We start from the raw sequence: 14,847 nt of genomic DNA, 5'->3' as shown, positions 1-14,847 counted from the left end.
TCATGATGTACTGACCTATCTGTTGACATGTATGATCTTTCATAATTCTTGACAAATTCCAAGGTGAACATTTGTGGGTTTTCCGGACTTCTGACCACTGAAAAAACCTGGAAATATGAAAAAGGCAATAACTTTGTAATTTTAATCATACAGTTTCAACTGGCACTTTCTAAGATCAAATGCACCAAAACCAGCAAGTCTTGAATGTTGCCGGATGAAAAATATATACCAAACATTTGGTGGGCATGGAAGAGTTGCATATCAAACAAAGATCTCTCATTGGCATCAGCTGCTAAAGCCAATATCAGAAAATTTTTTGATGAACAGATATTTTGAATTTTACATGATACACAAAATAATCAGTAACAAACCATTTTGTGTGTGTTGGCAGGGCAATATGGTAAAAATCGTACTAAAGCCTTTATTTATGAGGTTCATCTAAGGGTATCGGGTACTTGTAATGGCTTACTTGCTTTGGTACAAAACTTGACTAGACAGTGACTCAGGTATCTGTGCTAAGAAAATTGTTATAAATGTTAGACTTAAGAGTCAGAATGGGATGTATTTTTTTATTGCTGTCATAACTTCAACGTGAACATCCACATCCAAATAGCCCCCAAGAAACTTCTTTGGGGGATGCTGGAAGGTGGAAAGTCATACTTAAAGATACACATAAGAATAATTTCACAAAAAACTACCAAAAACGGCAGTTAGAATGGGGATGTAAATTATGTGCAAAATCAGATGACAATAGATGAAATACTTACATCACAGAGAGGTTTGACTGTGACGACAGCATAGCTGGCTGGGTCTCTCTCCACTATACATGTCTCGGTGAGTGCTAAGACACGTTTGATTGGTTCCTGGTGTCGAGGAGACATCTTCTGAACACTGAACTCAGCAAGCGATGTCAGACTTTCATCATTGCTATGGAGATAATGGAAATTTAGAATAAGAAACTTCAAAATGTGCAGCATTGGACTTTGTATTGGAGTTCTCTGTTATCATAGTTTTAGACTTCAGTACCAATATGAATAAATCACAAATATGTGCATAAGGCTTACCGTATATAACTATTTGTTTTTCCGTAAAATTTACAAAACCCAATCTGAATTTGATATGGTCGGTATGACATCTGACATTAAACATTGGTTTGAAAAGCAAATGGTTGATGACATTATTCACCCATATGACAAAAGGCACATACAGGGCCTTTCATGACTGCTTCAGCCAAAAGCTACCTTAAATAAACATCAACACAAATATGAAAACACTATAATTTGTCCAAAATCACAGAGATTGAAAGGTTTTATGTGTGTCTGGGCATCAACAGCTAATAGTACAGTATATTAATTATATCAGCCGCATTTTATGAAGAACAGTGCTCCAGTACTTTTTAGTTAGTTCCTAGGTCATGTTGCTAGGATTCCCTTAAGTATATCAAAGAAATCAGGTGTGGGCTAAAAGGTACGGTATCAAGGTTCAAGAACCATCAACCAAATGCTCTGAAAACTTGGCAAAAACACTGATCACAATGTGCAACTTAATGTATTACATCATACTAACTTGAAAGTATGTTTGCTGTACTCCTGACGGCAACATACTACCATCAAAAACATGGTGACATACAATCACCATGTGGTATGGAGACCTATCTCAAGAGGGCGTCGTTTTGAGCAATCATCTTCCTCCATGGCAACTACGCTACTTACCCATATTTGCCTAGCCTTCTGGTTGCAAACTGCTCATATGTGATTGGGTCTTTCCGAAGTCTTAGCGTCACGCCAATGTTGTAGCCCGCGTGTTCTATTGCACTTTTGATCAGCTCCTCTCTCTGCTCACATGCAAATAAATGCTGAAATACCAACCGAAATATTGAAAGATTAGACTTCACCACTTTAAACCACAAACTGTGAAGTCAGGTTATCAATCTCTTCTCAATTCCTATTACGATATCACGATCATGAAAATCACCATCAAAACATCATTCCGTTGCAAACTGCTCATATGTAATTGGATCCTCAAAGTCTTAGTGTTTCCGTACATGTACATGCTATGATGAGGTACAGTTCTTGTAATGACGGTAATTAGATTAATTTGTAAAAGTTCCTCGGTCTTTGTTAGACGCTCTCTTGATTGTGGAAAGAAACAAATTTGCATAGGTACAGAATAGTCCAATCATATGGCCTCTGTCACAAACTTTCACAATGAAATGTCAACTGACAACCTATTTATCAATTTAATGCTTGCATATAAATAGGTGAAAACAACAATCAAAAACACACTGAGTGAGAGTGTATATTAGCCACCTTTTTAGCCCTTTGGGCGCCAAAGTCAATTTTTGTTGCCTTTATACAATATAACACCAACAATGTCTTTCAGATCTGGACAATTTTTTCTGATTTTTCCCAAAATTTTGGTCAAAAAGTGTGGCCCATAAAAATTTATGTCCATTTTGTCCAAAATCATGGACAAAATTACAGAAAAATTCATAAAAATTGTCAAAATGTTGCCCTGATATTTTTGGGGAAAAATTACAGTGCTCAAAGGGTTAATTTAGATCATCAAAAGTAAAGAAACAGATCTGATAATGGAAGTACTGATGAATACAAACAGCTTCAGGACTTCTGGGGGTGCTAACTTGATGCTCCTCAGAAGTGATTTTACTATCAATACTCACAAGTCTGTTGAATCCACCATGGATGACAGCAAAGCCACCAGGATAGTCTGAAACCTAAGACACAGCAGAGATACAATGTCAGGTGATGAGATTTCAAGGACAACATTTTCGGAGCAGAAAGCGATCATTTCAAAATTGCAACAAAAAGAAAGAAAAGTTTGTTTGATATGATCTTTTCAAAAGACATGAAATCTTTTTGAGATGCTGGATATAACAGGATTTATGCTATGAATATGAGCTAAATATAAATACTTGTTGTCAGTTGTTTTAAGAACACAGTGTTAATAAATACACCAATACTGAATGTACCTGAAAATTCACTTTCCATTATACCTTATTTGGTAAAATTCTACTGGGAAGAGATATATTACTGAATCGTTACATATGTATACACAAACACACTTACAATCATGTATTAAATCACACAGATACAAGCACAGACAGACAGACAGACAGACATACACACACACACACATTTAATTTTACAGCTATTTTGATCTCACAACATGTTGTCTTAAAAAACTTACGCTGAGCCAATACTAACAGAATTTTTCACAAAATGCTCCTTAGATTAGGAGATAATATCACCTTAATTCTCCTTCTAGAAATAGGCAAAAATCATAAAAATGTCTTTTTGGAACTTCATCAACAACCATTACCAAACATTGTACACTTCAGTGGTATTTTCTGGTTAAATGGATTCTATTGAACTTGACTGTTGTATGACATTACACATGACATAAACATCCTACTTGCTACATTTAATTAATAAATATAGTTGAAAAGATCCAGAGATATTAATAAAATAAAATCTTTAATATTTTCACCTAAAATCTGACTTTCCAAAAGATACGCAATTGGTGAATTTTATGCCAACGCATATCCTCAAAGCACATTTATTAATTGCAAGTCGTATCAATTTTGTTTATCTCTATCAATCAATAATTCACAACTAACCTAAGAGGCTGTGCCAATTTGGATGCTTACAAGCCACAACACTACATTAACGGTTGCTAAGATACTAAATATATTCACAGTAAAAATAGAAAATTGGAAAAAAAAAACACATTAAGAAACCATGGTAACTCACTAATGTAAATCCTTCGATGTCTTTATACTCATATCTGGTTAGTATTCGGTTTGTTGCTGGGTCTTTCTGATTCAGCGAGGCTGGAGTAATTTCTAATATGATGGGTATCCTTTTTTCACTCCAATGATGCTTGTAAGCGTTGTACTTCTGAAAATTAATGAAAGACAAAGAAGAACTTTAGTCATATGTTGTTGACAAATCATGAAAAATTGATCACCAATTTATTGTAATAACAGTAATATTATCTGTCAAAGGGGCCATGAAAATATTGATATGTCTGACAAAAATGTACAGTAACTGAATTTGACAGAGAAATGGGGATAGGAAGATATTGATGGTGAGGGGTAGACAGACACAGACACAGAGATATACACAGACAGGGATGGGGATAAAGTGACCAGGAGACAGAAAGACAGACAGACAGAGACAGAGGCAGACATAGACAGGGATTGGCATAGAGTGAGAATGAGATATGGAAGTGACCGGGAAACAGGCAGAAACAGAGAGAGACATAGAGAGGGATGGGGATAAGGTGAGATCTGGTGACCAGAAGACAGACACAGAGACAGATGTAGACAGGGATGGGGATAAAGTGCGAATGAGATATGGATGTGATGGGAGTCAGACACAGACATGCACAGAGATGGACGAAGACAGGGATGGGGATAAGGCAGAGATAAGGATGGTGACCGGGAGACAGACAGACAGACACAGAGACAGGCATAGACAGGAGTGGGGATAAGGGAGAGATACGGATGGTGACCGGGAGACAGACAGACAGACAGACACAGAGACAGACATAGACGGGGGTGGGGATAAGAGGGAGATATGGATGGTGACCGGGAGACAGACAGACACAGAGATACACACAGGTAGATGTAGTCAAATAAACAATCAATCACACAGTACAGAGGAAAAGAAGAGAGGCAGAAGACAAAGGATAAACAATGATAGAAAAAGATAAACAGGCTATTGTTGCATTTGGATTTTATAACTTATAAAAATAATATCGTTTAAAGGTATACACTTGGCGGAACTGTGCTCAAAGGTTGTATGGGACCCATACGACCAATGTAAAAACTGTATCCAAGGTACGATGGTGATTGATGAAAATTAAAACATGTCTGTCATAATCTACATTGTATAATTTAAATGTTGCAGCTATGATGATGAGTTGCATCTAGATATCGTGCATGAAATATATTGTTTGTAAACAAGAACCTCTCACAGGTACAGTTCCGACGGCCATTTCCCTTTAAGTTTTGTGGAAGGTACAGATAGACTAGCCTTGATAGCAGAATGATATTTCCGGTGATCCTCATAAATTATCTTTAATGGTCAGGTTGTTTTGACAATTTTGAAGCCACTTTACTTCTGCTAATGGACACTTAATGATCAAAATGGCTAACGTAATTTTGTTGCGTACGCACTTACCTTTTCTGATCCCTGTCTATACTCTGCAAAATCTTTGTAAAAATGCTGCAAAAAATGAGAATTTTTAATTATATCAGAACATCTACAGATTCTTTAAACTCCTACTCGAGTCCAGCCATACTTTAAATATGTAGAGCAATGAAAAAAGAAAAATATGCTTATTTTTATGTCACATCTCATACTTTGTGAAAGTTTTCAGTAAAGCCAAAGTTGTTTTGATTTCATGGTATTTATGAACAATGAACAATGTTTGTGTCAACTCAGCTTGTTTTTCGAAAATCAGGGGAGAATCAGTTTCATCAATTAATTGATTAAAATAAACATAAATTTGTGACACAAACCATATCACGGTGAAATTGTCACCAGAACACTGCTATTACAGGCAATTAAGTTTCATATCATAATAATTTAAGTACACCAAGTTTTACACCACAATATTTTCAAATATATTTTTTTCAATTTTATAACTTATTTTCTTAACAACATTCACTTTTGTTTCTCCAACATGATTTTTGACTTTTCATAAAGGATAGCATAAAAACACCACTGAGGTTTTAGTTTGTCATAATAAATATCTTATAAATCCCACCATGCTTTGTTTCAATCACAATTATTCTTTTTCAGTTACATCAAGTTTCTTTTTTTAAATGTTTTGTTTTTTTCTAACAATTGAAGAAAAAGTTGTCACAAATGACTAAAATTCATGTAATTTGAGGTTAGGGAAGAATTTCACTTCAAGTTGCCAGTTCTGCCACCAGTTTACAAGATACTCCACAACTGCCAGCCATTTTAATCACACTGAAGTGAGCCAAGCAAAAAATGCTCTGATAATCTTACAGTTGTCTACGTATGTAGGGTCAGTGTACACATAAAAATTCTGATTCTGGCATTTGTGAAGTGAATGTCAAAACACACACAGCATTGAAGTCATTCAATTTCTAGGACATCCATGGGGCATCCAATTCACTCATATTATCACTGGCTATCATGAAACAATTTACTAAATTGGAGGGAATGAGAAATAAATTTGAACGCTTAATTCTTAAAACTGATGCCCTAAAGCGTATACAGTGCTTATGCTTGTCTTTACATAATGGTCTCCTAGTTTTGGTAAGAAATCTCATAAAAATGTAATTAATAACATAATTTTTGTTCATTAAACAATGAATCAAATGCATTAACATAATACCAAATTGAAATGCAAGTTTTTAGAAAATCCAATACACAAGCTAATTGTGACTTGTTTGGTGTTTTTTTTTTCTGGTAAATTTATATCCAAAAGGAAAGGAAATTCAACATGACAAATTTACAGCAATGTGGATTGCAGACAACAGCAAACAAGAATGTACTCTTGGGTGTCTCTTTGAGATTGACACAAGCAAGGCGGCCAGCTGTCATCTGCTCTTTTGACTTTGTGATGATGAATTAAGGGCAATTTATCATCAGAAATGTACATGCGCCAATAATTTAAGGCCATCGTCTGGGCTAATGTCGGTCAAAATGCTCAAAAAATCAAATTTTATTTTTTTCCTTCATTGTCACCCTCGACATGTATACTTTCAAATAAGCTATATCATTCTTAAAAAAATATTTACTAAAATCGAGAAAAATCGCGTTTTTTTCCCACTGACCCCTGGTCAAATTTTATTTAATCTAATTATATATTCAAAACAGGTAAATCGCTATTTTTGGTTGCCTAAAAACTTTGTTGAGTTATGGCATCATGTATGAAGTAGTGACCATTTGCTTGCTTATTGAAGCAGCTTTTTCAGAGGTAAAAATATGGCGTTGTGGAAATTGTGAGTTTGAGACTAATTGCAGTCTAAAAAAGCCAGATCAATGAGTAATCGGGAAGAAATTTGCAACAAATGATTCTGTTTTATATTTTGTGTGGATATTACTGTAAGGCATATGAAGATTTTCATTCAGGTATAGCAATTAAACCAGAAAACAACCATATTAGACGTTATGGTGTCCATATACATAACAAGTAAAGAATCTCACATGATTTCATTATCATGCTGATTATAAAATCAATGTATTTTTGATAATTAACAGTTCATTTTTCACTCAGAAAGCAATTACAACCAGGCTTTTGTAAATAGAATTCTAACTGACAATTTAAACTTGTCGAATACCCTATTTTGAGGTCGTAAACTTTGCATGAAGTATGAGTATCACCTTTATGTTGTAAACATTTCAATCCAATACTCCTAACAATTGTGTTTTGTACTGCATTCGTTTCTTGTGGCAGTAATAACTCTTGAAAGAATGGTTGGAATGCAATGAAAATCAGCCAACATATGTGAAATTAAATACTTTACAAAATAAATCTCAAAAAACAAGGTCATCCAATCATGTCATAGTAGAAACTTGACGGAAAGTTGTGAAATTTATTAATTTTTCAATCTTACCGAGATGACTATGATTTAATTTATATTGACATCTTATACAGTCATAGATTTAGGTTCATATTGTAATACATATACATCTGAATGCTACAGAAAAAATTCGGTTATTGTATGACTTTTCGTTCAATAGATATCTTTGCCACAAATTTCCTCATATTTTTAATCCTGAAATTGTCACCATGCCAACCGAATATCCGGTTTTCCCCCTGCACTGCATTTTACCATCTACTGCAACAAAAAGATGACAAACTCTGAAAACAAGGTACTACACGGTTAGTGTTTTAAAATAGCCCAGACAATAGCCTTAATTGACTAGACCGCATCAAATTCATTTGGCAGAAATGAAAATTAAAACACATCTTAATTTTGTAACAGAAATGCATTTTCAAATGCGGCATTCATTTTATTACAAATTCACGTGAAAAATCATGTCATTCTTTTAGCTTGATGTGCCGTTCACATTTTCAGTCAACATTCTGAATGTCACAGAAACTGAATTGGTTAACATCAATCAACTCTAGTACTGGTACCTTGTAAGGCTAGCCACGGCAATGAAATGACAGATTTATAGACCTTTCTTAAGATTTTTTTGAGTTCAGGGTACAATAGCAGTAGCAATACCAGCATATCACCTGCATTATGTCAGTGATGTATGGCTTATGGACTAAAAATTAACTCTGTGACCCTAGCCTTCCTGTATATAGGTCTGCCCATCCCCTTGAAAACAATGGTATGTACCAAAGAATGGTTGTGACAGGATACGTGTACCTGGTGTTCAAATGACAGAAATTAACCTTTTGACCTGATTTCTCTGTATACAGACCTGCTGACCCTATCAAAAACACTGGAATGTACCAAAGCCGGGTGGTAATAGGGTAACTTTACCTGGTGTTCATGTGATAGACATTGGGAAATGGAGGAAAAAATTAACCTTGTGACCCCTCGTTTCCCTGTATATAGGTCTACCTGCCCTATTGAAAACAATGGAGTGTACCAAAGCTGGATGGTATTTAGGGTAATTTTACCCGGTGTTCATGTGATAGACATTGGGTAATGAAGGAAAAAATAAACATTGTGACCCCTCATTTCCATGTATATAGGTCTGCCTGCCCTATTGAAAACAATAGGATGTACCATTGTAAGTTGGTACCTAGGATGTTCAAGTTACAATCAATGAGTATACCCACAGTTACTCCTCTTGGGGTAAGAGTAACCGTGTTATAACAGAGGCTAACTTAAACTAGTTTAATGGCCATAAATCTAAATCTGGCATTTTGGTTGCAATGGAGAATGAAACTAGAAGACAAATTGTCGCATGAATGGCAACTTGTACGCTGTACTTACCAGTGCTTCCGTCAAGACGTCAGCCCTGTGCTCTGTTGAAAACCTCATTGTCTCATTCTTCTTGCCTTTCTTGAAAGTGATGATGAACTCTGTGTTTGTCTGGGCTTTGACGTTTGGAGCAATGCTGCAGAATTCAGTGTACTTCCACTGGGAAACAAAAGAAATTAGCCGATCAAATTACGGAACACAGTGATAGGAAGAGGGTTGATTTCATGGGTTTTCCGTACAATACAAAGAATAATCTTGTATAATTATCAATTATAGTAACACTTTCATCGTCATTATATGGTCTGCTGCAGAAATTAAAATTCATTTTTCCCAACCACAAGGCTGGGCATATTACACGGACAATTTGTCCCTGAATTTCACACTGGTTGAGGGCCAAAAATCAAAATTTCAGAACTAAAAACTGTGCATGTTTCATTGTACGTTTATTACGAGAAGCAATCACCAAACTTATGATCTTAAAATTTAAGCATCATCGTAGACCCTGCTTTATAGGTAATGTATTATATGTATATCTTTCAACATCCTTCAATAATGTATTACTTCAAGACCTCACAAAACCACAAGGAATGTCAATATTTACTTGTATCTTTCCGGCTTATTACATGTAAATAATTATAAAATGTAGTAAGAAAATAGTGTGTTACAATAAATACATTTTCTATATGTCAACTTGCCCTACTATTACTTTGTGTGACTATTAAAGTGCTCTTGTAACATCACAATATATGGACTCATGTTTGTTTCTTTGTTAATTTCTTATTCTCACCTGATTTGTGACTTCCAAACTGCCTGGATTATATGTTGTTATACCTTTTGTTCCAATGGAAAATACTCTCTTGTACCTGACAAGTAAAATGAAACACATCATAGTATCTTCAAACTTTAAAAGAAACAGGAACTACGCACAACACAAACAAGTAAATGATATTTCAATGTCAGTATAACCTGCTTGTGTCATAGATAAGGCGCATAATTTTCTGGACTTTGATACGACTCAACTGAATTCTTTACAACAGTTTACAGTAAAAGACTGATGGTCCTAGCTTCATGCATTCAAATACTTTTTTCACTCTGTTCCATAAGACACTTCTGTATGCACCATGCATGTTCCATAAAAAGTTATCAAAAGTGTGTCATTTGGAATTATAAACAAATGCAATAAGACTGTGATTGTGAGGGTGCCTGTAACATGGAATTTACAGAGGAAAATTCTAACTTTTGTTTTTATGTTAGAGAAGAGAATGATAAATGTTACAAAAGCTACTTTCCATACAAGAATAATTCAAAGGAGCAAAGGATAGGCAATGCTCTCTCATTTAGTACACTCCACAATCTGAAATAAATGTTTCTGATATGCAAATTTAAATGTTTATGATACAGAAAGTCATGACACTTATGGTGATGGGAATGTTTAATTGTTTGCACTTACTTTCCTCTCCATGAGTGTTTGGTGGTAAAATAACAGCTGATATCTCGGTTATCTCTGATAGAGTTTGGTGTATCCATAGTAACAGAATGGTTGCTACTTTCACATCTGCAAGCAGAAGTAAACAAGAGACATGAGTGGCATCCAGGTAACCAGGGTTATTTTCTTTCCTAGATAAACTTTCACTTTCATTGAAAGCTCGTTAATGCAAATTATTTTACTCACATATACTAAAAACCTGGCTTATATAGAATACCGTGTCTCTATGTCATTTGCATTAGGTACTACAACACAATCATCCATCAGTGCTCCTTATGGACTTTCCAATCAAGGACAAGAGTGCTTGAGAGAAAACATAAAAGCTTGAAAAGCACTGAACACTTCCCCATTTAGCCGCTAGTTGGCATGCCTCAGTACACTGCACTGTGATACTTGACTGAAGGACAAGACGACTGTAAAATGAGAGAGTAACTCGTAGAAGTTATCCTGTATAAATCAATCTGCATGGTGTTAAATGACAGAATATCTCCGAGAAATGTGGCAAGTTATTCTGTATAAATCAGTCTGCGTGGAATTCAAAGAATCAAATTCATGTATCCTGTGGGATATTTCATGACAAACTTGCCTCCATGCCACAACCAGCTCAGCTACAATTCATCTTTGACAAAAGTTAACACATATTGATTTACAGCAAAAAAAACACTGGTTTGAATAGATATTGAGTCACACACCACAGATCTACCATACTCATGCACGATATCTAGATGTATCACATCAACATAGCTGTAACATTTAAATTTTATGATGTACAGTACATTATGACAAACATGTTTAACCCTTTGAGTAAATCACCAACATGCATTGGATACAGTGCTTATTGGTCATTGGTCATATGGGTCCCATGCGACCTTTGAGTGCAGCTCAGGCTTCCCCTCCCTTTCAATAAAGCTTCAAATTATCAGAGAATTTATCTTTCACACAGACTGCTCAACCACAATACAGTACACAGTATATGGAACAATATTATTCCATGATTTGTAATTCCATGTGACAACACTCACTTTTGAGAGAGTCATAAGTAGCAATTCTGAAACATGATAAATAAACAAATCTCTCAAATGAGCTGTCATTTGTATCATGTGTGATGACACTAAACTGAAACCACCAGTAATAATAAAGATCCATTTCCAAAATAATAATATGTACTTTGGTCTTGGAAATGAAACATATACAAACTGGTATGTACATGTATGCACTAGTAAACTCGGATTGCTAAATAAACTTGGTGATATATCACAAAATGACTGGAGACTTCACTCTCTATGTTGATAAATCCTTACAAACAATTACTTTGAGTACACTACACTGAAGGGTGTGGATAATCATGTTTATATATGTCAATTTTTCTCAGTTACTAAAACAAATTTTAATCACAGGCCATTAGAGTCATTGCAGCATTAAGCTTTGACCTCAGCAAAAGTGAAACTGATTTATTGACTGTTGATAAAAATGTTAGGTCAGTCTAGCTCTCACAAGCACAGGTGCTTGCAGGGACAGAACACATGACAATGTGTCATGTAGCATTCTCCTGCTAAAACCCTGCCAGCATTTTTATGCAACATGACTCTACTTGTTGTAGTTGACCAGATCAAACACTGAAATAAGTCATTTACCTTGCAAATCAATTGGGAAAACACAAATGTCAACATTTAACCCAATATTGAAATTTGAAAAATGACACATCGCTCATCAATACCACGGTATGTATACACAAACAGTTCTGTTGCACTCATCTAACACATATAAATCTGGTGACCTATGCCCTTTCATGATCATGCAATCCCACCCCGATCATGTGTTGTCATAAAAACAGCTGGTGATATTAATCATACAGAGTACTATAATCCAATTATTATGTGAGTAAGCTGTGATATCTATGGAGAGTACAGCAAATCAGCATGAGTGAAAGGCTTTACAATCTTCCAGCACAATACTTTAAGTAATTGAACTGACGATGGATCATGGCATCATTCACAGTACACAGATTCTGACAAGGCCATGTCCCACTCATCTCATAACAGTCTAATTTTCTGGCGATACATGCTGGTCATCTTTCATCAACATTGCACAATGCACTGTTGTTCACAATTCATGCTAAATAGATATCCATCCATCCTTTGGACCAAAATGTTGTAGAAAATTTCATCTGTTAATCCCCCCGGATTGAACACATTTCATCTACCGGGAATAGAAATATTGCTGCCAGAAACATAACAATTTGTAGTATATGAGCTGAACTTTCAATGCAGTAAATTTGATGTCTCCTGATCATATACAGAGATGGACTTGTAGTTACAAGCATGCATCTGAAGTATCGTGAATGTGTTACAATACACAATGATAATATGTATCATTGTGTTAAACATGAGGCTGTATCAAACTTAACATTGTAAATTATTCTTGACAATTTTAATCTCTACATACATAGTGTCATTTTATCTTTACATTGCTGCAACTAATGACATACACATTGTCCTTTTCATTTAATATATAAATAGCTAATTATCAACTTATATCCAATTTTTACATCATTATTGATCAAAATGTTAGAACAAACTCATCGCAAAAATATAAATCGTTCAAATGTGAGTTCGTCAAAATACTGAAAAACATTCTGTGCCACAAAATGTATATGGTATTGTATATTTCAAACCAGATTTGAATTCCATAAAATCAAGAAGTGATCTCAAATCACATTTCCGAACACAATAAGTTTTGTGTTGTAACATACAAAAGATCTGCACGATCAGTTAATTGGTGGTAGTACCAACTACACTGCCAGTGGTGCCCTGGTGGTGTCAGAAATGTTCATATTGAAAGCTACGCAATACCACTGACATCAACATACTCTCCGCCAAATATCGCGGTTTTGTTGAGTATTCAGCTCATAGTTTCGATTTACAGGCGACTTCTTTATTTTGTCCAAATCACAGTCACAAGACTCATCGACACCTTGCGTACGAGGTGATCCCAGAGTTAGCTACACACCTCCTCAGCTCAGGTCATTCACCCATTTATTTTCAACATGGTTTACCGCATCGTTTATAGATGGTAGGTCTCCCAGAATCACTTTGAATACAACTTATCATCTATGATATCCTTTCTAAAAATTGTAAACTCGTAATTTTATCCTAGATTAAAAATTTTCTTTTACACAACACACATCCTTCCTCGAACGAGCAAGGGTCCCTCCCCTTTCTAGTGTGCCAACTCAGACAGCAGACGTGGTCCGGCTAGGTTTTCACCTTCGAATACCGCATTTCCGTGAAATGTCAGGAATTGAACGATAACGCTCTGTTGATGGGTAATTCATTCTTTAAATCATGAGTAAATGTGATATCAGTTAACCTTACCTGAACGTAATAGATGTCGATGCGTATTTATATAAGACACGGCAAACAGAAAGTTCACTCCTCCGCCGCCATCTTAGTTATGTGCTTGATAAGGCCCCCTAGCTTAATGTACATTTTATGCGATGAAATATTTTTCACCGGGATACTGCGTCTGAGCATAGTACCTCCATGGGCTGAGACATTAGCTGTACTACTGTATAGCACTTTTGTATTTAGCTATTTGCCTACACATAGAACAAAAACATAAATAGGCTTTGATTCATAACGCCATATTAATCTAAAGGACTCTTTTAAGTAGCCTTTCTTGTTAAGGCGCATCCTCAGCTTTTTTAGACTGCACCACGTGAGGGCCGGTTGATGTGCAGCTTCAAGAAAGCGGCAGCGCAGTGTTTAAGGACCGACACTATTACTTCATCCACACTGCCACTCGATACATCCGATAGCAGCCACAGGCGTAAACTAACTGCTCTTTCGTACTGTATACGCAGAACCCGAGCGCCAATGAAGAGCTGTCGCGAACTCAACCGGTATCCCACCAACAACACGGTTTGCAGTGGCGCTACACCACTGGTAATAGTAGATTTGGGAGTATGGAGTGAGAACGAGGTAGATCTGATTTCTGCCACAATGAGGAGATGAATCACAACTCTGTGTAAACACAACTAAAGAGGAAAGCTCTTCTTACCTCCTTGCACTATCCATGGGCCGTCACGAAAGTGTAGGGCAAGGGAGATGCTGCTTCCAAGATTCTTAGAGTTCCCATAATAATGTCAGAATACAAATGAAATTTGAATACCACGGTACATAAAAGTTTGCATTTTGACAGCCATTTTCATGTTCATCAATCATGTACACTTACCAAGTTACAAGAGCAGTTGTCAAAATATTTTTACAGTTGTACATTCCACACCATTGAAAAGGTGATGCCATTGTATATTAGAATACATAGCATGCAAAATATTACATTGCATAATATCACATATTTAAGTAATAAAGCACACCCAGCGATGGTATACCACAAGATTTTGACCAGTTCACGA

At 35.7% G+C, this 14,847-nt stretch overlaps 1 protein-coding gene across 2 annotated transcripts in view; it reads right to left on the bottom strand.

The window, feature by feature from the left end:
* The window catches only part of LOC139143582 (dnaJ homolog subfamily C member 13-like), a 71,058-nt gene extending 57,161 nt beyond the window's left edge, over nt 1–13,897 (bottom strand). For both annotated transcript variants that reach the window (XM_070714027.1, XM_070714028.1), the window contains exons 1-10: nt 13,808–13,897; nt 10,398–10,502; nt 9,735–9,810; nt 8,960–9,106; nt 5,205–5,249; nt 3,771–3,917; nt 2,681–2,734; nt 1,713–1,855; nt 768–927; nt 16–107 (exon numbers count right to left, since the gene is read on the bottom strand). In XM_070714027.1, the coding sequence (XP_070570128.1) occupies nt 16–107; nt 768–927; nt 1,713–1,855; nt 2,681–2,734; nt 3,771–3,917; nt 5,205–5,249; nt 8,960–9,106; nt 9,735–9,810; nt 10,398–10,474 (941 nt within the window). In that variant the 5' untranslated portion in view covers nt 10,475–10,502; nt 13,808–13,897. The remainder of the gene's footprint in view (nt 1–15; nt 108–767; nt 928–1,712; nt 1,856–2,680; nt 2,735–3,770; nt 3,918–5,204; nt 5,250–8,959; nt 9,107–9,734; nt 9,811–10,397; nt 10,503–13,807) is intronic.
* Between the last annotated feature and the right edge of the window lie 950 nt (nt 13,898–14,847).

This window comes from Ptychodera flava, chromosome 11 (assembly GCF_041260155.1).
Source record: "Ptychodera flava strain L36383 chromosome 11, AS_Pfla_20210202, whole genome shotgun sequence".
NCBI lineage: Eukaryota > Metazoa > Hemichordata > Enteropneusta > Ptychoderidae > Ptychodera > Ptychodera flava.
This window is presented reverse-complemented; position numbering and strand designations above follow the sequence as displayed.